Here is a 24,280-nt window from a genome sequence, read left to right as displayed (position 1 = left end):
TTTGATTTTAGTTGCATTTTGATTATTCCTCATCATTAAAAATCCAAAAAAAATTTTAATTTGTGTCTTTTCAAGTCAATAATACAGAGAATTGAAGATTCAGAACATACAGCAGAGGAATTATACAGAAAAAGCTGGGCGTTCAAAACGCCCAGTGAGGAAGGCAAACTGGCATTTAAACGCCAGCCAGGGTGCCTGGTTGGGCGTTTAACGCCCAAAAGGGTAGTGTTTTGGGCGTTAAACGCCAGAATGGATACCATTCTGGGCATTTAACGCCAGGATGGCACAAGAGGGAAGATTTTGTTTTTAATGCAAATTTTTTTCAAGTTTTCAAAATTTTTCAAAATCAAATCTTTTTCAAATCATATCTTTTCAATCATATGTTTTCATAATCAATTTCTTTCCTTTTTCAAAAACACTTGCTAACAATTAATGATTTGATTCAACATTTCAAGTATGTTGCCTTTTCTGTTGAGAAAGGTTTAATGATTGAATCATATCTTTTCTTGTTAGCTAAGTTATTTTTTTTAAAATCAAATCTCTTTTTAAATTGTTTTTCAAATCATATCTTCTTAATCACATTTTTTTTAAAAAACCATAACTTTTCAATCATATCTTCTTAATCACATCTTTTTCAAAATAGTTTTCAATCATATCTTTTTTATTTCTAATTTCAAAATCTTTTTCAAAAATCACTTGATTTCTTTTCCACTCTTGGTTTTCGAAAATCAATTAGTGTTTTTTAAAATGTTTTTAAAATATTTTACTTAATTTTCGAAAATTTCTTCCCTTCTTCTCACATCCTTCTATTTATGGACTAACACTCCTCCTCAATGCACAATTCGAACTCTATCTCTCTTGATAAGTTCGAATTCTTCTACTTCTTCCTTCTATTTTTCTTTTCCTCTGACACCTCAAGGAATCTCTATACTGTGACATAGAGGATTCCATATTTTCTTGTTCTCTTCTCTTTCATATGAGCAGGATCAAAGACAAAAGCATTCTTGTTGAGGCTGACCCTGAACCTAAAAGGACCTTGAAGCGAAAGATAAGAGAAGCTAAGGCACAACTCTCTGTAGAGGACCTAACAGAAATCTTCAAAGAAGAAGAACCCATGGCAGCCGAAAACAACAACAATGCCAACAATGCAAGGAAGGTGCTGGGTGACTTTACTGCACCTACTCCCGACTTCTATGGGAGAAGCATCTCTATCCCTGCCATTGGAGCAAACAACTTTGAGCTTAAGCCTCAATTAGTTTCTCTAATGCAACAGAATTGCAAGTTCCATGGACTTCCATTGGAAGATCCTCATCAGTTTTTAGCTGAATTCTTGCAAATCTGTGACACTATCAAGACTAATGGGGTTGACCCTGAGGTCTACAAACTTATGCTATTCCCTTTTGCTGTAAGAGACAGAGCTAGAATATGGTTGGACTCACAACCTAAAGAAACCCTGAACTCTTGGGAAAAGCTAGTCAATGCCTTCTTGGCAAAGTTCTTTCCACCTCAAAAATTGAGTAAGCTTAGAGTGGAAGTCCAAACCTTCAGACAGAAGGAAGAAGAATCCCTCTATGAAGCTTGGAAAAGATACAAATAATTGATCAGAAAGTGTCCCTCTGACATGCTTTCTAAATGGAGCATCATAGGTATTTTCTATGATGGTCTGTCTGAACAGTCCAAGATGTCATTGGATAGCTCTGCTGGAGGATCTCTTCATATGAAGAAGACGCCTGCAGAAGCTCAAGAACTAATTGAAATGGTTGCAAATAACCAATTCATGTACACTTCTGAAAGGAATCCTGTGAGCAATGGGACGAATCAGAAGAAAGGAGTTCTTGAGATTGACACTCTGAATGCCATAATGGCTCAGAACAAAATATTGACTCAGCAAGTCAATTTGATTTCTTAAAGTCTGTCTGGAATGCAAGCTGCACCAGGCAGTACTAAGGACACTTCATCTGAAGAAGAAGCTTATGATCCTGAGAACCCTTCAATGGAAGAGGTGAATTACATGGGAGAACCCTATGGAAACACCTATAATTCTTCATGGAGAAATCATTCAAATCTCTCATGGAAGGATCAACAGAGACCTCAACAAGGTTTCAACAACAATAATGGTGGAAGAAACAGGTTTAGCAATGGCAAGCCTTTTCCATCATCTTCTCAGCAACAGACAGAGAATTCTAAGCAGAGTCACTCTGACTTAGCAACCATGGTCTCTGATCTAATCAAAACCACTCAAAGTTTCATGGCTAAAACAAGGTCCTCCATTAGGAACTTGGAGGCACAAGTGGGTCAGCTGAGTAAGAAAGTTACTGAACTCCCTCCTAGTACTCTTCCAAGCAATACAGAAGAAAATCCAAAAGGAGAGTGCAAGGCCATCAATATGGCCGAATTTGGAGAGGAGGAAGAGGCAGTGAACGCCACTGAGGAAGACCTCAATGGACGTCCACTAGCCTCCAATGAGTTCCCCAATGAGGAACCATGGGAATCTGAGGCTCACACTGAGACCATAGAGATTCCATTAGATTTACTTCTGCCATTCATGAGCTCTGATGAGTATTCTTCCTCTGAAGAGGATGAATATGTCACTGAAGAGCAAGTTGCTAAATACCTTGGAGCAATCATGAAGCTAAATGACAGGTTATTTGGTAATGAGACTTGGGAGAATGAACCTCCTTTGCTCACCAAAGAACTGGATGACTTGTCTAGGCAGAAATTACCTCAAAAGAGACAGGACCCTGGGAAATTTTCAATACCTTGTACCATAGGCACCATGACCTTCAAGAAGGCTCTGTGTGACTTAGGGTCAAGTATAAACCTCATGCCCCTCTCTGTAATGGAGAAGCTAGAAATCTCTGAGGTGCAAGCTGCAAGAATCTCACTAGAGATGGCAGACAATTCAAGAAAACAAGCTTATGGACTTGTAGAGGATGTTTTGGTAAAGGTTGAAGATCATTACATCCCTGCTGATTTCATAGTCATAGAGACTGGGAAGTGCATGGATGAATCCATCATCCTTGGCAGACCCTTCCTAGCCACAGCAAAGGCTGTGATTGATGTGGATAGAGGAGAATTGATCATTCAAGTGAATGAAGAATCCTTTGTGTTTAAGGCTCAAGGATATCCCTCTATCACCATGGAGAGGAAGCATGAAGAGCTTCTCTCAAAACAGAGTCAAATAGAGCCCCCACAGTCAAACTCTAAGTTTGGTGTTGGGAGGCCACAACCAAATTCTAGGTTTGGTGTTGAACCCCCACATTCAAACTCTAAGTTTGGTGTTGGGAGGTTCCAACATTGCTCTGAGTATCTGTGAGGCTCCATGAGAGCCCACTGTCAAGCTACTGACATTAAAGAAGCGCTTGTTGGGAGGCAACCCAATGTTATATTTATCTATTTTCCTTTGTTGTTTTATGTTTTTTGTAGGTTGATGATCATGGAAAGTCACAAAATCAATTGAAAAAGCAAAAACAGAATGAAAAACAGAAAGAAAAATAGCACACCCTGGAGGAAGACCTTGCTGGCGTTTAAACGTCAGTAAGCAAATGGGCGTTTAACGCCCAGTTTAGCACCATTCTGGGCGTTTAACGCCAGAAAGGGGCACCAGACTGGCGTTAAACGCCAGGAAAGGGTAAGAAGTTGGCGTTAAACGCCAGAAATGGGCACCAGCCCGGCATTTAACGCCAGAATTAGCATGAAGAGCATTTTTGCTCGCCACTTGGTGCAGGAATGAATTTTTCTTGACACCTCAGGATCTATGGACCCCACATGATCCCCACCACCCTCTCTCTTCTTCTTTACCGATTCACTAATCACCTCAACCACTCTTCCCTAAAAACCCCTCACCTATCAAATCACATCCTTCTCTTCACCACTCACATCCATCCTTCATAAAACCTTACCTACCTCACCATTCAAATTCAAACCACTTTCCCTCCCAAACCCACCCTCCCATAGCCGAACCCTACCCCTCTCTCCACCCCTATATAAACCCATCTTAACTCCTTCATTTTCACACACCCTAAACACTACTTCTCCCCCTTTGGCCAAACCACAAAGCCATCTCCATCTCCTCTATTTCTTCTTCTTCTTCTACTCTCTTCTTTCTTCTTTCGCTCGAGGACGAGCAAACCTTCTAAGTTTGGTGTGGTAAAAGCATTTCTTTTTTTTTTTCCATAACCATTTATGGCATCTAAGGCCGGAGAAACCTCTAGAAAGAGGAAAGGGAAGGCAAAAGCTTCCACCTCCGAGTCATGGGAGATGGAGAATTCATCTCAAGGGTGCATCAAGACCACTTCTATGAAGTTGTGGCCTTGAAGAAGGTGATCCCCGAGGTCCCTTTCAAGCTCAAAAAGAGTGAATATCCGGAGATCCGACATGAGATCCGAAGAAGAGGTTGGGAAGTTCTTACCAACCCCATTCAACAAGTCGAAATCTTAATGGTTCAAGAGTTCTATGCCAATGCATGGATCACCAAGAGCCATGATCAAAGTGTGAACCCGAACCCAAAGAATTGGCTTACAATGGTTCGGGAGAAATGCTTAGATTTTAGTCCGGAAAATGTAAGGTTGGCATTCAACTTGCCCATGATGCAAGGAGATAAACACCCTTACACTAGAAGGGTCAACTTTGATCAAAGGTTGGACCAAGTCCTCATAGATATTTATGAAGAGGGCGCTCAATGGAAGAGAGATTCAAGAGGGAAGTCGGTTCAACTGAGAAGGCATGACCTCAAGCCCGTGGCTAGGGGATGGTTGGAGTTTATCCAACGCTCAATCATTCCCACTAGCAACCGGTCTGAAGTTACTATAGACCGGGCCATCATGATTCATAGCATCATGATTGGAGAGGAAGTAGAAGTTTATGAGGTTATAGCCCAAGAACTTTATAAGGTGGCGGACAAGTCCTCTACCTTAGCAAGGTTAACCTTTCCTCATCTCATTTGTCACCTCTGTTATTCAGTTGGAATTGACATAGAGGGAAACACCCTCATTGATGAGGACAAGCCCATCACTAAGAAAAGGATGGAGCAAACAAGAGATCCCACTCATCATGAAATCCCTGAGATACCTCAAGGGATGCACTTTCCTCCACAAAACTATTGGGAGCAAATCAACACCTCCCTAGGAGAATTGAGTTCCAACATGGGACAACTAAAGGTGGAGCACCAAGAACATTCCATCCTCCTCCATGAAATTAGAGAAGATCAAAGAATCATGAGAGAGGAACAACAAAGGCAAGGAAGAGACATTGAGGAGCTCAAGCACTCCATAAGATCTTCAAGAGGAAGAACAAGCCGCCATCACTAAGGTGGACCCATTCTTTAATCTCCTTGTCCTTCATTTTCCTATTTTTCCAAAATTTATGCTTATGTTTAACTATGTTTGTGTCTTATGATCATTAGTGTCTTAGTGTCTATGCCTTAAAGTTATGAATGTCCTATGAATCCATCACCTTTCTTGAAATGAAAAATGCTCTTAATTGAAAAATAGAAGAATTGCATGAATTTTGAATTTTATAACAGATTAATTATTTTGATGAGGTGGCAATACTTTGACTTCTGAATGTATGCTTGAACAGTGCATATGTCTTTTGAATTTGTTGTTCATGAATGTTGGCTCTTGAAAGAATGATGAAAAAGGAAACATGTTACTGAGGATCTGAAAAATCATAAAAATGATTCTTGAAGCAAGAAAAAGCAGTAAATTCAAAAAAAAAGAGAAAAAAAGAAAAAAAGAAAAGGAGAAAAACGAAAAAAAATAATGAAGTTGTGATCCAAGGCAAAAAGAGTGTGCTTAAGAACCCTGGACACCTCTGATTGGGGACTCTAGCAAAGCTGAGTCACAATCTGAAAAGGTTCACCCAATCATGTGTCTGTGGCATGTATGTATCCGGTGGTAATACTAGAAGACAGAGTGCTTTGGGCCACGGCCAAGACTCATAAAGTAGCTGTATTCAAGAATCATCATACTTAACTAGGAGAATCAATAACACTATCTGGATTCTGAGTTCCTATAGAAGTCAATCATTCTGAATTTCAAAGGATAAAGTGAGATGCCAAAACTGTTCAGAGGCAAAAAGCTAAAAGCCCCGCTCATCTAATTAATACTGATCTTCATAGATGTTTTTAGAATTCATTGTATATTCTCTTCTTTTTATCTTATTTGATTTTCAGTTGCTTGAGGACAAGCAACAATTTAAGTTTGGTGTTGTGATGAGCGAATAATTTGTACGCTTTTTGGCATTGTTTTTAGTATGTTTCTAGTAGGATTTAGTTAGTTTTTAGTATATTTTTATTAGTTTTTAGTTAAAATTCACTTTTCTGGACTTTACTATGAGTTTGTGTGTTTTTCTGTGATTTCAGGTATTTTCTGGCTGAAATTAAGGGACTTGAGCAAAAATCTGATTCAGAGGCTGAAAAGGACTGCAGATGCTGTTGGATTCTGACCTCCCTGTACTCAAAGTGAATTTTCTGGAGCTACAGAGGCCCAATTGGCGCGCTCTTAACTGCGTTGGAAAGTAGACATCCTGGGCTTTTCAGCAATGTATAATAGTCTATACTTTGCCTAAGATTTGATGGCCCAAACCGGCGTTCCAAATCAGCTCAAAACTGCCCGGCGTTAAACGCCGGAACTGGCATAAGAATGGGAGTTAAACGCCCAAACTGGCACAAAAGCTGGCGTTTAACTCCAAGAAAAATCTCTACACATGAAAGCTTCAATGCTCAGGCCAAGCACACACCAAGTGGGCCCGGAAGTGGATTTTTATGTCATTTACTCATCTTTGTAAACCCTAGGCTACTAGTTCTCTACAAATAAGGACCTTTTGCTATTGTATTATAAAAAAAAGGGGGAGATCTTTTGATCATGTTTTTATGATTGAACCCTCTTTGGGAGGCTGGCCATTCGGCCATGCCTAGACCTTGTTCTTATGTATTTTCAACGGTGGAGTTTCTACACACCATAGATTAAGGTGTGGAGCTCTGCTGTACCTCGAGTATTAATGCAATTAATATTGTTCTTCTATTCAATTCGGCTTATTCTTGTTCTAAGATATCACTTGTTCTTCAACTTGATGAATGTGATGATCTGTGACACTCATCATCATTCTCACCTATGAACGTGTGCTTGACAACCACCTCCGTTCTACCTTAGATTGATTGGATATCTCTTGGATCCCTTAATCGAAATCTTCGTGGTATAAGCTAGAATTGATGGCGGCATTCAAGAGAATCCGGAAGGTCTAAACCTTGTCTGTGTATTCTGAGTAGGATTCAATGATTGAATGACTGTGACGAGCTTCAAACCCCTGAAGGCTGGGCGTTAGTGACAGACGCAAAAGAATCAATGGATTCTATTCCAACCTGATTGAGAACCGACAGATGATTAGCCGTGCCGTGACAGGGTGCGTTGAACATTTTCACTGAGAGGACGGGACTGTAGCCACTGACAACGGTGATGCCCAACATACAGCTTGCCATGGAAAGGAGTAAGAAGGATTGGATGAAGATAGTAGGAAAGCAGAGAGACGGAAGGGACAAAGCATCTCCATACGCTTATCTGAAATTCTCACCAATGAACTACATAAGTATCTCTATCTTTATTTTATGCTTTATTCATAAATCATCCATAGCCATTTGAATTCGCCTGACTGAGATTTACAAGATGACCATAGCTTGCTTCATACCAACAATCTCCGTGGGATCGACCCTTACTCACGTAAGGTTTATTACTTGGACGACCCAGTGCACTTGCTGGTTAGTTGTGCGAAGTTGTGACAAAGTGTGATTTATGTTTGAGAGCACCAAGTCTTTGGAGCCATTGTTGATGATCACAATTTCGTCTATCAGAGGTTATTGTCAGACACACGTTCATGGATTGAGGAAGGTGATGAGTGTCACGGATTGATGGATGTTTTTGTGGAAAAACGAATTTCCAACATAAAACTAACCGGCAAGTATACCGGGTCGCATCAAGTAGTAATAACTCACTTAGAGTGAGGTCGATCCCACAGGGATCGATGGATCAAGCAACTTTAGTGGGTGATTAGTTTAGTCAAGCTAACATTGAAGTGAAATTGGATGAAATGTAGCCAACAGAAAGCAAATTTGCAGGAATTATAAAGTGCAGAAAGTAAATTGCATTGAAACTTAAAGAGCAAGAAAGTAAAAGAGCTGAAACTTAAATTGCAAGAAAAGTAAATTGCATCAAATGTAAATGGGGCTGGGGTGCTGGAAATTAAAGAGAGCAGTAAAGCAAAGCGTAGAACAATTGCAGGGAGATTAAATTGCTTGGAAGTAAATTGGAAGTAATAGGAACAGAAAGGTAAAAATGCAGATGAAATAAAAGCAGCAGATGTAAACAGCAAGGCAAAATTTCTTGAAGAAGCAACACAAAATGTAACTCAGCTCAATTGTGAAATTTAAAGAGACAAGATCTCAGGGAATCAATGAGACTAGAAAACAAGTCTAGATCTTAATTCCTTCCTTGATCAAAGTAGAAAGCAGATTGAAGAAGAAAGAAAGATGAAAGTCGTAGAGAAAAACTTGGATCCAAAACTCAATTCACTGAATTATGCAGAAAATCAACAAAGAGCAATCTTAGATCAAGAATGAAACAGAATTTCTTCAAATCTCAACCCAAGATTCAAAACAGAAATGAAAATTAAAGGAGAGAGAGCTCTCTACTACTACTCCTAATGCTCCCTAGTGGAGCTAGCCTCCTTTCTTTATGAGATGGAATTGATGCCTTTATATAGGCTTTACAAAGTGAAAATGAAAATGAAATTAAAACAAATTACATTTAAAATAAAAATCCTAATCTAATTGATCCTTGTGCCTTTGAGAGATGATAATGGGCTTAGCTTGCTTTGGATTTGAGGGAGAATGGGTCTTGGATGGCCTTGGTTCAATTGGTGAAGATTTGAGTTTAAATGGAATTTTAATTGAATTTTGGCCCATGGGTGTTCCCAGGAGGCTGCTCTGCTCTTGTGGAGGGCAGAGCAGTGAAGCTTTGTGTGGGGATGCATGTTGCGTGCTGAGTATAGTGAGGCATCAGGATGCTGCCCTGCTCTTGTGGAGGGCGGAGCAATGGAGCCTTGCATGTGTGTCTTGCGCGCTCAATTCCTGCCCGTGTCATGATGCTCTTGTGTGCGCTAAGGAGTGTGCTCTGCTCTCCTTGTGAGCAGCGCAATGGAGCTTCCAAGGGGAGTGCCAAGTTCGAATCCCATGGAGTGCATTGCTTGGCTTTTTCTTCTTGGCACCTAATTCACGCATAAGGCTTGGCTTCCTAGAGATCCTTGGTTCGAAACTTGGTGGAGGAAGTTGCTGCAATTTTTCCTTGAATTTTCATGAAGAAAAGCATGACATTGCTCTCTAAGAGAGCATTCTGCTCTCCTTGAGAGAGTAGACTTCCTTGGTTTCCTTGTGTCTCCCTTTTCGAGCTTTGGTGGAAGCATTTTGATTTATTTTTGCTTATTTTTTTCCCTTAAAGATGCTTTTCACTCATGCCTCAATTGTTCGCCAAATACAAATTGCTATATATTGTTGGAAAGCTCTGAATGTCCACTTTCCAATGCAACTAAAAGCATATCAATTGGACGTCTGTAGCTCAAGTTATAGCCCTTTGAAGGAGGCATGGTCATGCTGTGAGCGCCCATATTTTAACTTAGAGAAAATTTGCTTCCAACCTCACTTTGTTTCATCAAGATATTGCCCTGCTCTTGGCAAGAGCAAAGCAATGTGCGTGCTGGTTGCATCCTTCTTTGATTTGGTCATGGGCCACGCTTTTAAAAGCGTGGCCTAAGGCTCCAAAGTGTGCTCCAACTTCAAAGTGTGCCCCAAAGTTCTTTTTTCTCCTTTTTAGCTTATTTTGTGCTTCTTTGCTTCTTTTTCTTCTTATTTCCTACAAGATTTATAAAATTAAAAGATCAAGGAAATATTCTAATTAAGCACAAAAGAATGCAATATTTAAGCACTAATCATCAATTTCTTGTATGAAAAAGCATTGAAAATAGGTATATGATGACTTGTCATCACGGATCACCACCTTCTCCCTAGTGAAGCGCGAATGAACATCTTAGATAGGAACACGCATGTTTGAATGGAGAAACAGAAATAATTGCATTAATTCATCGAGACGCTGCAGAGCTCCTCACCCCTAACAATGGAGTTTAGAGACTCATGCCGTCAAAGAGTATAAAATTCAGATCTAAAAATGTCATGAGTTACAAAATAAGTCTCTAAAAGTTGTTTAAATACTAAACTAGTAACCTAGGTTTACAGAAAATGAGTAAACTAAGATAATTGGTGTAGAAATCCACTTCTGGGGCTCACTTGGTGTGTGCTGGGGCTGAGACTTAAGCTTCTCACATGCCTGGGCTGTTTCTGGAGTCGAACGCCAGGTTGTAACGTGTTTTTGGCGTTGAACTCCAACTTGTAACCTGTTTCTGGCGCTGGACGCCAGACTGCAACATGGAACTGGCATTGAACGCCAGTTTACGTCGTCTATCTTTGCGTTCCTGATTCTCACTACTACAGATCCGATGGTGTTTTCTAAGCTCTGTGCAGAATTCTGCATTAGCTAGGGATACACACAGCAACACCAGGGAGTCCAACCACTCGGACATCCCCTCAGGTACCTTAGAGGACGCCTCGACAATATTTTTGCGAGACGACATGGCCAACTAATCCTACAAAGAAAAGGAAATGGGTTACTAACCCCAAAAAGCATGTTCGGACAAAAAAGAAGCAACTCAAACAAATGCGACCTTAAGCACACAAAAACAGTAAAAGGAAAACCCCAAGACGCACACCAGGGTCCAGGGCATCCTTTGGAGGCAATGACAGAGTGAAGTCCCAGAAAAAGCTACAAAGATAAAACCCTCTTTCAAACAAAACAAGCGTTCCGAGGAGAAAAAGGCGAAAGTCATCAAAAACCATCGTCACTATCAAAGAAAAGTCATCAACAAAAACAAAATCATCAATGGAGCAAACAAGTCATCAAAGGAGCAACCTTTTTCAAAACAGTAGTACGGAAATCAACGACAACACACGAAGCCTTAAAAAGAAGCCAAAACCAAGAAGATCACCCAAAGCATACATAAGGACGAAAGAAGATCAGGAAACAGGGCATCACAGTAATAAACCAAGTACAGAAGCAAGGAAAAAATTCAAGCTTCCCAACACACAAAATCATAACATCATCAAAAGAATAAAAAGTGAAGCAACAAAAATAAACAGTGAAGAGAAAGCAAAAACCAACATGGAAGAAGGAAGAAAGCTTTGAAAAGGAGTAGCGAAGAATCGACCACGAAGCGGAAGCACCAAGCGAATACCAAAGCGTCACAGAGAAAAACGATGAAAGCAGCGAAAAAGAGGGGAAGTTACATGGAGAAGAAAACCGTCTCTTGGATACAAAATTTGAAATAAAGGAAACCAAGAGAAACGGGACATTAAAAACCAATTAATGAGGGCATTAAAACCCTCGCACATTCCAAGACTAGGACGCTAATACAAAAGCGTGCGCTCTCAGAGGAAGCGAAAACGTTCCGCATTCAAAAGGAACTCTACAAAGATAAAGTCGACAAAATGCTCGAGTTCGGTTTCACCCAAGAAGGTTTGAAGTTCTAAAAACTAAGACTCTACCTCCAAATAAAGACCGAGCTCGAGCAGGGGCACTGTTCATACCCTGGGTCGAGCTCTCCGACCCAGGATGTTCCACAGATAAAGCGACCAACCTCTTCAGGTCAGGACGACCCGACCTCTTCTCAAAGAGCTCGGCCAAGTCACAAGAAAGCCCAATAAAGGGCCCAAACAGAGGAACACGTCTTGAATCCAAGGGCAGCCCAAGCCCGTAGAGATAAAGGCGGTTCCCTTGAAGATAAGATGACCTCACTCAAAAGATAAAAGAGAAAGATAAGATAACTAACTTATCTTATCTAAGAAGGTCACTCTACACTATTATAAATATGCTGGAGCACCCAGGTATAACTCATACTCTGATTCTACTCAATACCTGCTTAATACCCTTGCTAACTTAAGCATCGGAGTCCCTTGCAGGTACCCCCCACCCTCCGGAGACAAAGGAATCAGCACCTCCATCAAGTCCTACAAATCGGATACCTCCATTCCGACTAGTACAGAAGATCTCGACCGAGATCGACCTAAAGTTTCAGGTAACCCTTGGAACAGAAATTAAGGAGGAGCTAGATCCAAAACTCCCAGATGAGAAACTCAACACCCCAAATAGAGAACCACCAAGGCATGGATTATCTTTTGAGAAAGAAAAGAAGAAGAGGCCAAGAGGGTGGAGAAACAAGAAAATCCCCACTAAAGGCTTTTCACCAGGGGATAAAGTGGTGTTAAACACCCAACCAATGAAGGTGGCTCCACAATTATCTGAATACTACACTGTGAACTCGCTCCTTTCACTTGAACATCTAGAGATCATCAAAGAAGAGACCGGAAGAAAGTTCACAGTAAGAGGAGTGGTGCACAAAATTGTGATCATCAGAATGGCGCCAATAGACTTGGTGCTCTTAAACGTAAATCACACTTTGTCACAACTCCGCACAACTAACCAGCAAGTCCACTGGGTCGTCCAAGTAATACCTTACGTGAGTAAGGGTCGATCCTACGGAGATTGTCGGCTTGAAGTAAGCTATGGTCACCTTGTAAATCTCAGTCAGGCGGATTCAAATGGGTGATAGAGTTTTCATAATTAAAAGATAAATAAAACATAAAGTAAAGAAAGAGATACTTATGTAATTCATTAGTGAGAATTTCAAATAAGTGTATGAAGATGCTTTGCTCCTTTTGAATCTCTACTTTCCTATTGCCTTCATCCAATCCTTTGTACTCCTTTCCATGGCAAGCTGTATGTTCGGGTTTCACCGGCGTCAATGGCTACCTCCCATCCTCAGTGAAAATGGTCCAAATGCGCTGTCACCACACGGCTAATCATCTGTCAATTCTCGATCATGTTGGAATAGAATCCAGTGATCCTTTTGCGTCTGTCACTACGCCCAACACTCACGATTTTGAAGCTCGTCACAGTCATCCCTTCCCAGATCCTACTCAGAATACCACAGATAAGGTTTAGACTTTCCGGATCTTAGGAATGGTCGCCAATAATTCTAGCTTATACCACGAAGACTCCAATCTTTCGGGATGGTGGCTGAGAGATACACGATCAATCTTAAGTAAAACAGAAGTGGTTGTCAGTCACGACTTCATAGGTGAGAATGATGATGAGTGTCACGGATCATCACATTCATCAGGTTGAAGTGCGAGTGAATATCTTAGAACAAGAATAAGCATGAATTGAATAGAAGAACAATAGTAATTGCATTAATATTCGAGGAACAGCAGAGCTCCACACCTTAATCTATGGTGTGTAGAAACTCCACCGTTGAAAATATATAAGTGAAAATAGGGTAGGCATGGCCGAGTGGCCAGCCTCCCAAAACGTGAACAATGGTTCAAATATGTTCCAAGATGAAAATACAATAGTAAGAGGTCCTATTTATAATGAAACTAGTTTCTAGGGTTTACAAAAATAGGTAAATGATGTAGAAATTCACTTTCGGGCCCACTTGGTGTGTGCTTGGACAGAGAATTGAGCTTTAAACGTGTAAAGACTTCTCTTAGAGTTAAACGCCAGCTTTGGTGCCAGTTTTGGCGTTTAACTCCAACTTTTAGGCCAGCTCTGGCGTTTTGACTTCAGAATAGGGCAGAGAAGGGGCATTTAAACGCCCGTTTGCGTCGTCAAAAATCGAGCAAAGTATGGACCATTATATATTGCTGGAAAGCCCTAGATGTCTTCCTTCCAACGCTCGCCTTCCTGAAAAAAAAATGCGTGAGGAATCGGTCCCTAATAAATATAAATAATGAAATAAAAACTTTTAATTTTAATGTAAAAGATTTTATGCTTGACTGAGTTTTCGTGCGCATGACGGATATATTTTGGATATAATACTTATTAATATTCTTCTGACAAGTATATTTGTTTTGTCCAACTGTGTCTTAATAAGAAAAATAAAATATTTTTTTTGAATATTTTTAGACACATTCAAATACCATCACGTATCAACATGTCCAACATTATTTTTAATATGTATTCTTAAAATGAAATTAAAAATAATATATATTATTATTTATTAAAATATAAAAACATTTTAAATATTCTATATAATTAAAAAAGATATTAAAATAGTGAAAAACTTATTTTATATTTTAATGTTAATAAAATATTAAAATAATATTGTAATTTATCTAAAAAATAATATATATATATATATATATATATATATATATATATATATATATATATATATATGTCATGTCCTATCTTATAAATTTTAAAATTTATGTATCCGTATCATATTGTATCTCGTGTCCTTATCAGTGTGTGTGCATCATAAATTTTATGTAACTAAAATTTTCTTAATAATTATGATGGTGAATATAAATAATAATTTGAGAAAATGACAAATAAGTTTAATTTTTTGATGTTAGACATGCTGATTCTTTATGTTCACTTCAGTCGGTCAAACTTAACAAAAAAATTAAAACGGATTCTCATTGTATTGACTTAATTAATACAAGTATATATGTAAAAGAATTTTTAAAATAAAATAAATTAAATTTATGTGTCCAAATTAAAAAAAATTAAAAATTTAAATATATTTTTAAATCTTCATAAATTGTGCAAACAAAAAATTAGGATTGATTTGTTATTTTTTTGAATAATTCTTTTCTAAGGTGATATTACGAAATTGAATGTAACTAATAGTTGCATTCTATGAATTATTTTTGTGTATTAAAATTAAGTTTTAAAATAAAATATAAATAATCTAAAATATTAGTGAGTGAGTGTCGAGTTTATTTTCCTTCTGCTGCTGCTTGTGCGCCAGGAGACGATCATGGAGTTCTGGGGTAACCATAATCATCTTTCTTCCTCACTTCTTATGAACCTTAACATTCCCACTTTCTTTTGTATGCGCTATTCTGTTTTCCTTTTACTCTATTATTTTCTTCTCATCTCTCTAAATTTACAGGAATGACCTTGTATCTGTCTTGCGTATAATGTGCGTCTAGTTTCTTTTCTATGATTTGGTTAATGCTCTTAGGGTTTGTGAATTTTGATTTCTGGTCAAAATTGACTTAGTCCATAATGTAATTTTGTTCATTGGAGCAAAATACCATTGCCTCTTCCTTCATAATTCGTATCGTAACTGTTCTTCACTTCACGGGGAATTTTTTCAAGTAATCGGAGTTTGTAGATTACTTCCTTTGAAATACTTGACTGCAAAGAAATTAAGAAAATAATGCATGTTATTTTTAGAGTAGTTCTAGAAAATGTTGCCAGATAAATTTGTTACTCGGAATAAAAGAAAGGGGTAAATTAGTTTTTTATTTTCCCTTTTTTTCCCCTCTTGGAATAATGCCGAAACATATTCTAATAAGTTTCATAAAATTAACATGGTAATAGTGGATGCCTTTTTACAATTTTTTCAGGTGTTGAAGTAAAAAGCGGAGAAACTCTCGAGGTTGATCCGGGATATGGCAAGATGATCCATCTTTCAATGGTATATACACATGATGACAATTAAAAAGAAAAGAATTGGAGTAATTCTGATCGCTTGAATTGATAATGGTTGTGTTTTAATGAAAAATGCTTCATATACAGGCATGCCTGGGTGAGGTTAAGAAGGATAAAGGCGAACCAGTGACTGTGTATGTGAAATTTGGTGACCAGAGGCTTGTGATTGGAACACTTACTTCTGAGAACTTTCCTCAGATTTCTTATGATTTAATATTTGAGAAGGAATTTGAGCTATCACATAACTGGAAAAATGGGAGTGTCTTCTTTACTGGATATAAAGCTGAACCTCCTTTGGAATCATATCCTTCTCAATAGTTGTTTGCTTTGATATGATATTACTTTTGTCTTTTAACGGTCAATAATCCATTCATATAAGTTCTATGCAGACAGATATTTCCTTAACTTATTTTTTTCTAATCCTTACTGAAAATGAAGAAGACTCTGAAGGTGAGATACTCTGCTCTTTTTCCCTTTGATTTATGTTTTTATACTATTTATTAGTATCTCAGCATAATCTATCACCTTTCTTTCAGAGTTCGAAGATATTCCAGTTGCTGCTGCCAATGGTATGTATTCTGTCTTTTGTTGTTTTATCGTCAACTAGACATCTTCTGCACTCGATATCCTTAACTTTAAATGTAGGAAATTCTGAGCTTGAGGTAAAGAATGCTGTCAAACTTGATGCCGATGAAGCTAAACAAAAGGAGAAAATAGGGGATCCAAGAAAGAAAGAGAAAGCAAATGAAAAGGATGCAAATGGTGAAGATGAGGAAGATTCATCTGATGCTGACTCTGATGAATCTGATGAGGATTCTAGTGAAGATGAGGTATTCATATAATCTTGAAAATAGCTTTCAAAATCTGATTTTTTTTTTAAAAAAAGGTTTTCTTAACTCATACCAAGAGAATGGATCATGATGCACATGTTTGTTTAATACTATTACTATGTAATTATTAGGCTTCTTTTGTAGTGAAATCAATATTGCTTTTGAAAAAATTAGAAATCCAGAGTACTGGTGATTATGTCATTAAAAAGGGAAAATAATTGCTCTAGATGTCTTGGTGCCTAACATTCATGGGGTATGCCACTTCAGCTGATGTAGCAAACTTGATTGTTTGGCACCAATGTGTTCCACTGATGATTCCTGTGGTGGTAAACAGCTTAAGTGTGTTTCTTATGTGTTAATTTCATGATCATATCTGCTGCATTATGTTTTGTGGTTTAGTCATATAATTTAATCTGAAATGAGATTGGTATTTTTGGTTAGTGATTCTTAAGGGATTTTATGTTGCTTTTTTTTTTTTTTAAAAAAAAGGTTATTATTATTTATGTCTTATTTCTGTAACAATGTATTGTCTAGGCCATGGCAAATGGTGAGAAAGGTGGTGAAGGTGAAGATGACTCTGATGATGATGATGACAAGGACGAAGATGATGACGATGACGATGACGATGAATCTGACAAGGAGGAGACACTCAAGAAGGTAGAGAGCATCATGCTTATTTTTGTTTTAGCCGGTTGATTTTGAATGTTCACTTATGTTTTTCTATAGGCTGAATTGAGCAAAAAGAGGGTTCATGAATCATCCAAGAAAACACCTGTTCCAGAGAAGAAGGCAAAATTTGTTACTCCTGAAAAGATTGGTTAGTGAGTCAGACTTTCTCATAGTCATTATATCTTGTAGGAGATTTGTTTGTGTAATATCTGTCATGTTTCTGCACCCAAGCCTTGCATAGTTGCATGTTTTATACTCAATTTATGTACAGTAAATTAGATAAAGTTAATGTGAGTAATATAATTTGGTTGCACGAGTCATGTGGGCTCATGATTTGCATGGGCTGATCCTACTACCTTCCAACGATGAGTTTTGACTTTTGATGCACGGTGATTTGCAAAAAGATTGAATAATCACTCATGTCCCATTACCTCAATCTTTTGGTTGGACTAATTTGTGAAATCACCAGCACAAGCAGGGATGGACCTGGGTTAGGACATTTTGGGGCATATGCTCTGTTTCCAAGACTTTAGATTTTGTTTACATGTATATTATTACCCTTATTATATTGACTCGTACATAAGAAAAAAGGAAAAAATGTTAAAACATTTAAATATAATTATGTAAAACTAAATCGAAATCTTGGAGCAATAGTTAAGTTGTCCCGGGGACCATAACGTCATAGGTTGAAATTTTGGAATTAGCTACCGACATTTGCATTAGGCTTGACTTTCTTTGGGTGTGACTGTGCCCCAAACTTGGGATGCTTGTGCACTAGACTGTTCCTTTATAACTATGTAAAACTATTTATTTTCTTTTGTATCATGCTTTAATTTTTTGGGCCTAATACTAAGATAGAAGTACAATGGTGAACAAAGTGAGACGTGCCTCTTCGTGCATCCATGCATGTCGTGAACAGACTAGAACTTATGAATTATAAAATTAATGAGAAATATTCATATGTTCAGACAACAAGGGTGGTGTTCATGTTGCAACTCCTTACCCAACTAAGCAGGCTATCAAGGCAGCTGCCAATAACAGGCAACTGGTGAAGCAGCAGACTCCAAAGTTAGTTGGAGACTATGGCTGCAAGGATTGCAACAGGTGATTTGCATTCTCTTTCTGATTTATCGGCCACCTTATTTCCTTTTACTAATTTTGTTTTCTCTTAAATATATTTCTTGTCTGCTCGCTATAAATTTGATATTATATTGGTTTGCAGGTTGTTTAAGACAGAAGATGCCTTAAACTCCCATAACAAGGCCAAGCACAGTGCTAAGTGAAGGAATGAAAGTACATTAATATAAGTTTTTTCCTGAACAGTAAGCGTGTGAATGTTTGTGGATTTTGGATGGACACAAGTTAGAAAAAGAAAAATGTACTCTAGCTGATCTAAGAAATCTAGTCTAGCCTAGTAGTTTTGTTGCTGAGGGTTATTCCACTTGGATTGTGTTTTGGAGAGAAGAACCCTACTTTTTCGTATTGTTGGTTTGTCGCTATACTTCAGCCTCAAGTTTCTCGTAATTGTGTTGGTAACGAGGCTCCAACGTGATGGTAAGGTCTTCCTTAAAATGATTTCTCTTACATTGATATCTTCTTGAGGACTATATATTGCTGGAGGATTGGCAGTAATAAGATGAATGGAAGCTAACCTGTTAGGCTCAGCAAAATGGAGTCGCTCAAGGATTCAGCTTTTATTAATTTACTAATCAATGAAATGAACAATGTCTCGGCTTCTACTCAGGACTCATGGTTTTGCCAAGAGAATGGGTTTGTGCAATGCACAGTAGCGGTTATGGTTTTCTTTTGGATATGACACGTGTTCAAGAGGATATTTTTGGTATTTTAAAATTAAAGAGAAAAATAGTAATAATGTCTTATTTAAGAATCTAAATAATAAAAGAATTATATTATGCCGGTCTTAGAAATCGAAATGAATCTTTTTAATTGTTAAAAAAATTGAGAGAATAAAGTGTGATTTCTAACTCTTGATTGCTCTCTTTCTCATATATTTTATTGGTCTTACTTATAAAATTAATGGTGAAAAATCACATTTTACTTTTTTAATTGTTAAAAAAAATTGAGAGGATCCATTTTCCTTGGACATTAAGAAGACTAAGAATTCGTTTCAAAAATAGTAATATTGAAATGGCTCACTCATAAGATTTATTGGGCTAAATGAAAACATTAAGAAGTTTCAGAATACTTTTCAAGTTTATTGGGAGTCACAAATTTAGTATTAATTTTTAAAATTATTTTATTGGGAGTTACAAAGTTAGTATTAATTTTTAAAATTATTTAGTCCATACTTTGTTTGATTTGTTGTTAAGATTCATAAAAAGATTTGATTTGGTTTTAATTTGTTTATTAGTATTTTTAGGTATTTTAAATTTAAATCAAATCTGATCAAATTTAATAATCTAATAAGTTTAAATTTAATTTAAATTAGTTATCATATCTTTAGTTTCATATCTTGGAAGATTTGACGCTAATCTGTTAAAGTCTATTTAAACATTTTTCATAAGATAATTTAGACAATTTTTTATGATAAATTTTATCGGTGTTATTATGCATGTTTTTCAACGTGTATTCGAATGAGGCAAGTGCTTTGCTTGGTGCATGAAGAAATTCGACGGATTCGGTCTAAGATAATTTTTAGTATTAGTTCTTTTAATTTTAGTCTTTTAATCTAGGTTGTCAAGGACAAGTTCTTTGAAAGTCTAGTAGAAAAAATTCTTCCGATGACCTAGGTTGAAAAGAACATGTTTTTTAGAGATCTAGTAGAAAAATTTCCTTTATCTATCTTTTGTATTTTCGTTGTATTTTTTTATTATTCCTTTCAATTTTGTCTGTCGTTGCTTATTAGGACATTGTAGAAGTACCTACATTTTATCTCCGTTTGTGTGCGAAAAACTAAATCCTAAAAATGCCCAAAAAATTAAAGTACCTTAACGTAAGGTTTGGAAGAGAGATAGAGACTGAGAAACAGAAACTTAATTAAGTCTCAGTATTATGTTTGGTGTAAGATATACATGACTGAATTATGTTTTAGTATTTTGTTTGGTTCAAAATAAATACAAAGACTAAAATGAATAAAATGACCAAATCACCCTTGGTCATAAATTAAAATGAATACAGAAAAAACCCCCTAACCTTCTCCTCTATTCTCTTGTTCACGTGCACGCTATTCCTCTCTTCCCATCCCTTTGCCCCTCTCTCTCTCTCTCTCTCTCTCTCTCTCTCTCTCTCTCTCTCTCTCTCTCTGCGCTCTTTCCTTCTCCTCTCATCTCTGTCTTCCTCTTTCTCCGACAGCAGCGACGATAGCACTCACCACCGTCGTGTCTGTCACGTGTTCGAGTTCCAGTTTTGTGCCGTGCGGTTTCGTGTTTCTGTGTTCGAGTTCGAGTTCCAGTTTTGTGCGTTGTCGTGTCTAGCCGCCGTGTCTGAGCTCCATTTTCACGCTGTGTTCGAGCTCCAGTTCCGCGCCTTGCCGTCATGTTCGAGCTCCAATTCCACCCCGCGCCGTGCCGTGCTACCGTGTTCGAGTTCCAGTTTCATGCCATGCCACCTCTGTACCCTACTACACTGCTCAGTTCCAGTTTCGCACCGCCTCAATTCTTCTCTTTTCTATTTTGATTTTGAAATCCTGAGATGGTTGAATCTGTGTTTATGAGATTGATTTTTTTTTTGTATCTGTTCATACCCTGGCCCAACAGATAATAGCCAGGCCCAATGACACTAAAAGGCCCACCAATAAAAGTGGATCTCATGATAAGTCTAACCTCTTTGAAGAGGTCGGACACCGACTCCAAGGGGAAAAAGCCCTACTTACTCGAAGTAGATAAACTATTTCCTAAAATCTCTACCTCATCTAGAAGGTGGATCTCAACAAACTCCCAAGATAAAGGGAACACTTATCTATCAGAAAAGATAAGATTACTCCAACAAAGGTGGTTAGCAATTCTACTATAAATACACGAGCACCCCTAGATATGACTCACGCTCTAATCTACAAAAAACCTACTTAAATCCCTTGCAAACTTAAGTATTGGAGTCTCTTGCAGGTATCACCCCCCAGCTCATCACGAGGAAATCGGACAGGCGGCACATTGGCACCAAAGAGGTCGGACGTTGCCATACTAAGGGACTTGGACCTCACGTTCAGGCCCAAATAAATGTTTCAAGAAACCCTTGGAATATTGGCGCCGTTGCCAGGGACCTGGAATTCATTCCACAACCATAGCGGACAACCGACAGGAAGATGGCCACACGCAATCCGAATCTGAGCAAGAAGTTCAGCCGGAGGCCCACGCCATCGTTCTCCCTCTTCCACCACAACACACTGAAGGACCCCACGGAGAAGGGCCCTCGGGAAACCCTCATCCAAGGTGGATCCATTCTGAGGTACGCCACCCCGAGGATGTGGATCAGCCCCAGGCGATAAAGATATTGAACATGGTCCATGGACAGCAAGGTCGCTTGAGATAGCTCAAACACGAGGCCGAGCAACAACGAGAGGCAGAACGGGAATTAAGAAGAGAAGTGTGGTGACATAGGGAGCTAGAAGAAAAGCTCCAGAAGATGGAGGCTAATCTTTGAAGTCGGGTTACTAGGTCGGACAGGGAAGAAAGCCCTCTTGGAGGAGACAATCCGTTCACAAAAGAGATCATGAAGGCCAAGTTCTAAGAAATTTTAAATCGCCCGACATGGATCTCTATGATGGGACATTGATCCCAAAACACCACCTAAGCAATTTCAAAAGTCGAATGTACCTGGTGGATGCCTCTAATGCCACACGTTGCAAAGCCTTCCCTACGACTCTGATTAAAGCTACAATGAAGTGGTTTGACGGCCTGCCTCAAAGGTCGGTCGCCAACTTCGATGACCCAGCCGAAAAATTTCTGACTAGGTTTCCTATCCAAAAGATGAAACAAAGCATGCACCAAGCTTGCTGGGAGTAAAGCAAGAAGTTGGAGAAATCCTTCGAGATTACATGAAAAGGTTCAACAAAGCTGGCTTAGAAATTCAGAATCTACCAACTGAAGCTATAATTATGGGCTTAGTCAACAGCCTCAGAGAAAGACCACTCTCCCAATCAATATCCAAAAGATATCCGACCTCTTTGAATGAGATTCAGGAAAGGACAGATAAGTATATCAACATGGAAGAAAATTCCCGACTAAGAGAGCCTCCCTCGAGGTCAAACCTACCCTATCCACCTCGGGACAAAGAAAGAGAACCCAATAAAAAAGAGGAGCCAAATGTAGAGAAACCTAAAAAATATCACAACTATAATCCTCTCAAGGTCTCCCTAGTAGACGTTTACAGAGAGATATGTCACACAGAAAAGCTTTCACCACCTCGTCCGATTAAGCATAAGAAAGCTGGAAGTCGGACAGAATATTATGAATATCATAAGCTCTATGTTCACTCCACCAATGAATGCTACGACTTGAAAAATGTCATAGAAAAGTTGGCCAGAGAAGGCTGACTTGATAGATACCTGGCGGACAGGTCGGACGACCCAAGGAAGAGAAGAAGGGATGAAGAAAGAGGACAACCCGAACATACTCCTCACACCCCGGAGTGACACATCCATATGATTAATGGCGGATTTGCAGGAGGAAGAATGTTAAAATCCTCCCGGAAAAGACACCTCAAAGAAGTGTACCAAGTCGGGGAAAGTAGTCAATTGACCGACCTGCCCACCATCTTTTTCACTAAAGAAGATGCACAAGGCCTACTGTCCAGGCATGATGATTCAGTGGTAATAACACTAATCCTGACCAACGCTAACCTTCATCGCACCTTGATAGATCAAGGAAGCTCGACTGACATTCTGTTCAAACCCGCTTTTGACAAGCTCGGGTTAGAAGAAAATGACCTAATGGCCTACCTTGATAGCCTGTTCAGACTGGGAGACACCCCAAACCGAACTCTTTGTTATATCTCATTATACGCCACCTTCATAAAGGGTGCTAGGTTAAATACCTTGAGCATCGATTACATTGTAGTCGATGTAAACTCCACCTACAATGCTCTAATTGGTCGGACCACCTTAAATAGACTGTCAGCTGTTGTCTCTACTCCTCACCTTTGCCTGAAATTCCCTACTGTCAAAGGGATTGCTACAATAAAAGGGGATCAAAAGCTAGCAAGGAAGTGCTATAATGAAAGCCTTAGTTTGAAAGGCAACTTGGGAGGCAAGGAAGTCAATACCATCGAATTAGGGGGAGTCTGAGTTCGTGAAGAATTTCGTCCTTAACCTGAAGGCAAAATTGAAGAGATATAAATCGGAGACCACCCTAGCAAGACAACGAGTATATGGGCGAACTTAAAAGAAAGCCTGAAGAAGCAGCTCGTCAACTTGTTAAGGAAAAACTCTGACCTCTTTTCCTTGAAAGCTTCCAACATGCCCGGCATAAATTCTAACATGATATGCCATAAGCTTACTGTGTACCCAGGTTCCCGACCTGTTCAACAGAAAGCTCGGACCAGAGCAAACACTGGTCATGGAAGAGCAAGTGTAGGCCTTGCTAGAAGCAGGATTTATAAGGGAGGTAAAATATCCACTTTGGCTAGCCAACGTTGTATTGGTGAAAAAGCAAAACGAAAAATGAGAATGTGTGTTGATTACACCGACCTCAACAAAGTCTTCCCTAAAGATCCTTACCCATTCCCCAGTATTGACGCTCTAGTCGATGCGGCCTCAGGCTATAGATATCTTTCCTTCATGGATGCCTACTCAGGATATAATCAGATCCCTATGCATAAGCTAGATCAGGAAAAGACCTCGTTCGTAACTCCAAAGGAAAACTATTGTTACGTAGTAATGCCTTTTGGGTTGAAGAACGTAGGAGCTACATACCAATGACTAATGAATAAAGTGTTTTTCACCCACATAGGAAAACTAATGGAGGTTTATGAGGACGACGTGCTTGTCAAGACTCAAGAGGAAGAGACACTACTGTCTGACCTCTTTGAAGTATTTTCCACTATAAGAAAGCATGAGATAAGGTTAAATCATTCAAAATGCACCTTTGCAGTAGAAGTTGGGAAGTTCCTGGGGTCATGCTAACCCAAAGAGGCATAGAAGCGAACCCAGACAAATGCCAGGCTATACTTAAAATGAAGAGTTCAACTTACATCAAAGAAGTTCAATAGTTAAATGGAAGGTTG

General features: G+C 38.7%; 1 protein-coding gene across 1 annotated transcript; it reads left to right on the top strand.

Annotated features, from left to right (window-relative positions):
* The first annotated feature begins 14,825 nt into the window (after positions 1–14,825).
* Positions 14,826–18,691, top strand: LOC130932587 (histone deacetylase HDT1-like). Its single transcript, XM_057861934.1, has 10 exons — positions 14,826–14,935; positions 15,518–15,588; positions 15,690–15,904; positions 16,030–16,052; positions 16,139–16,171; positions 16,248–16,432; positions 16,967–17,089; positions 17,159–17,249; positions 18,070–18,205; positions 18,324–18,691. Exons 1-10 carry the CDS (start codon positions 14,923–14,925, stop codon positions 18,382–18,384), a joined length of 951 nt encoding a protein of 316 aa, XP_057717917.1. The 5' UTR covers positions 14,826–14,922; the 3' UTR covers positions 18,385–18,691.
* Positions 18,692–24,280: the final 5,589 nt, after the last annotated feature.

Source organism: Arachis stenosperma, chromosome 6 (genome assembly GCF_014773155.1).
Source record: "Arachis stenosperma cultivar V10309 chromosome 6, arast.V10309.gnm1.PFL2, whole genome shotgun sequence".
Taxonomy (NCBI): Eukaryota; Viridiplantae; Streptophyta; class Magnoliopsida; order Fabales; family Fabaceae; genus Arachis; species Arachis stenosperma.
The sequence above is the reverse complement of the archived record's forward strand: the minus strand, read 5'-3'. Positions and strand labels throughout refer to the sequence as shown.

Coding starts and splice junctions, on each gene's coding strand:
- LOC130932587 (XM_057861934.1), top strand. Junction 15,589..15,689: donor AGATGATCCATCTTTCAATG/GTATATACACAT, acceptor CTTCATATACAG/GCATGCCTGGGTGAGGTTAA. Junction 17,250..18,069: donor TGTTACTCCTGAAAAGATTG/GTTAGTGAGTCA, acceptor TCATATGTTCAG/ACAACAAGGGTGGTGTTCAT.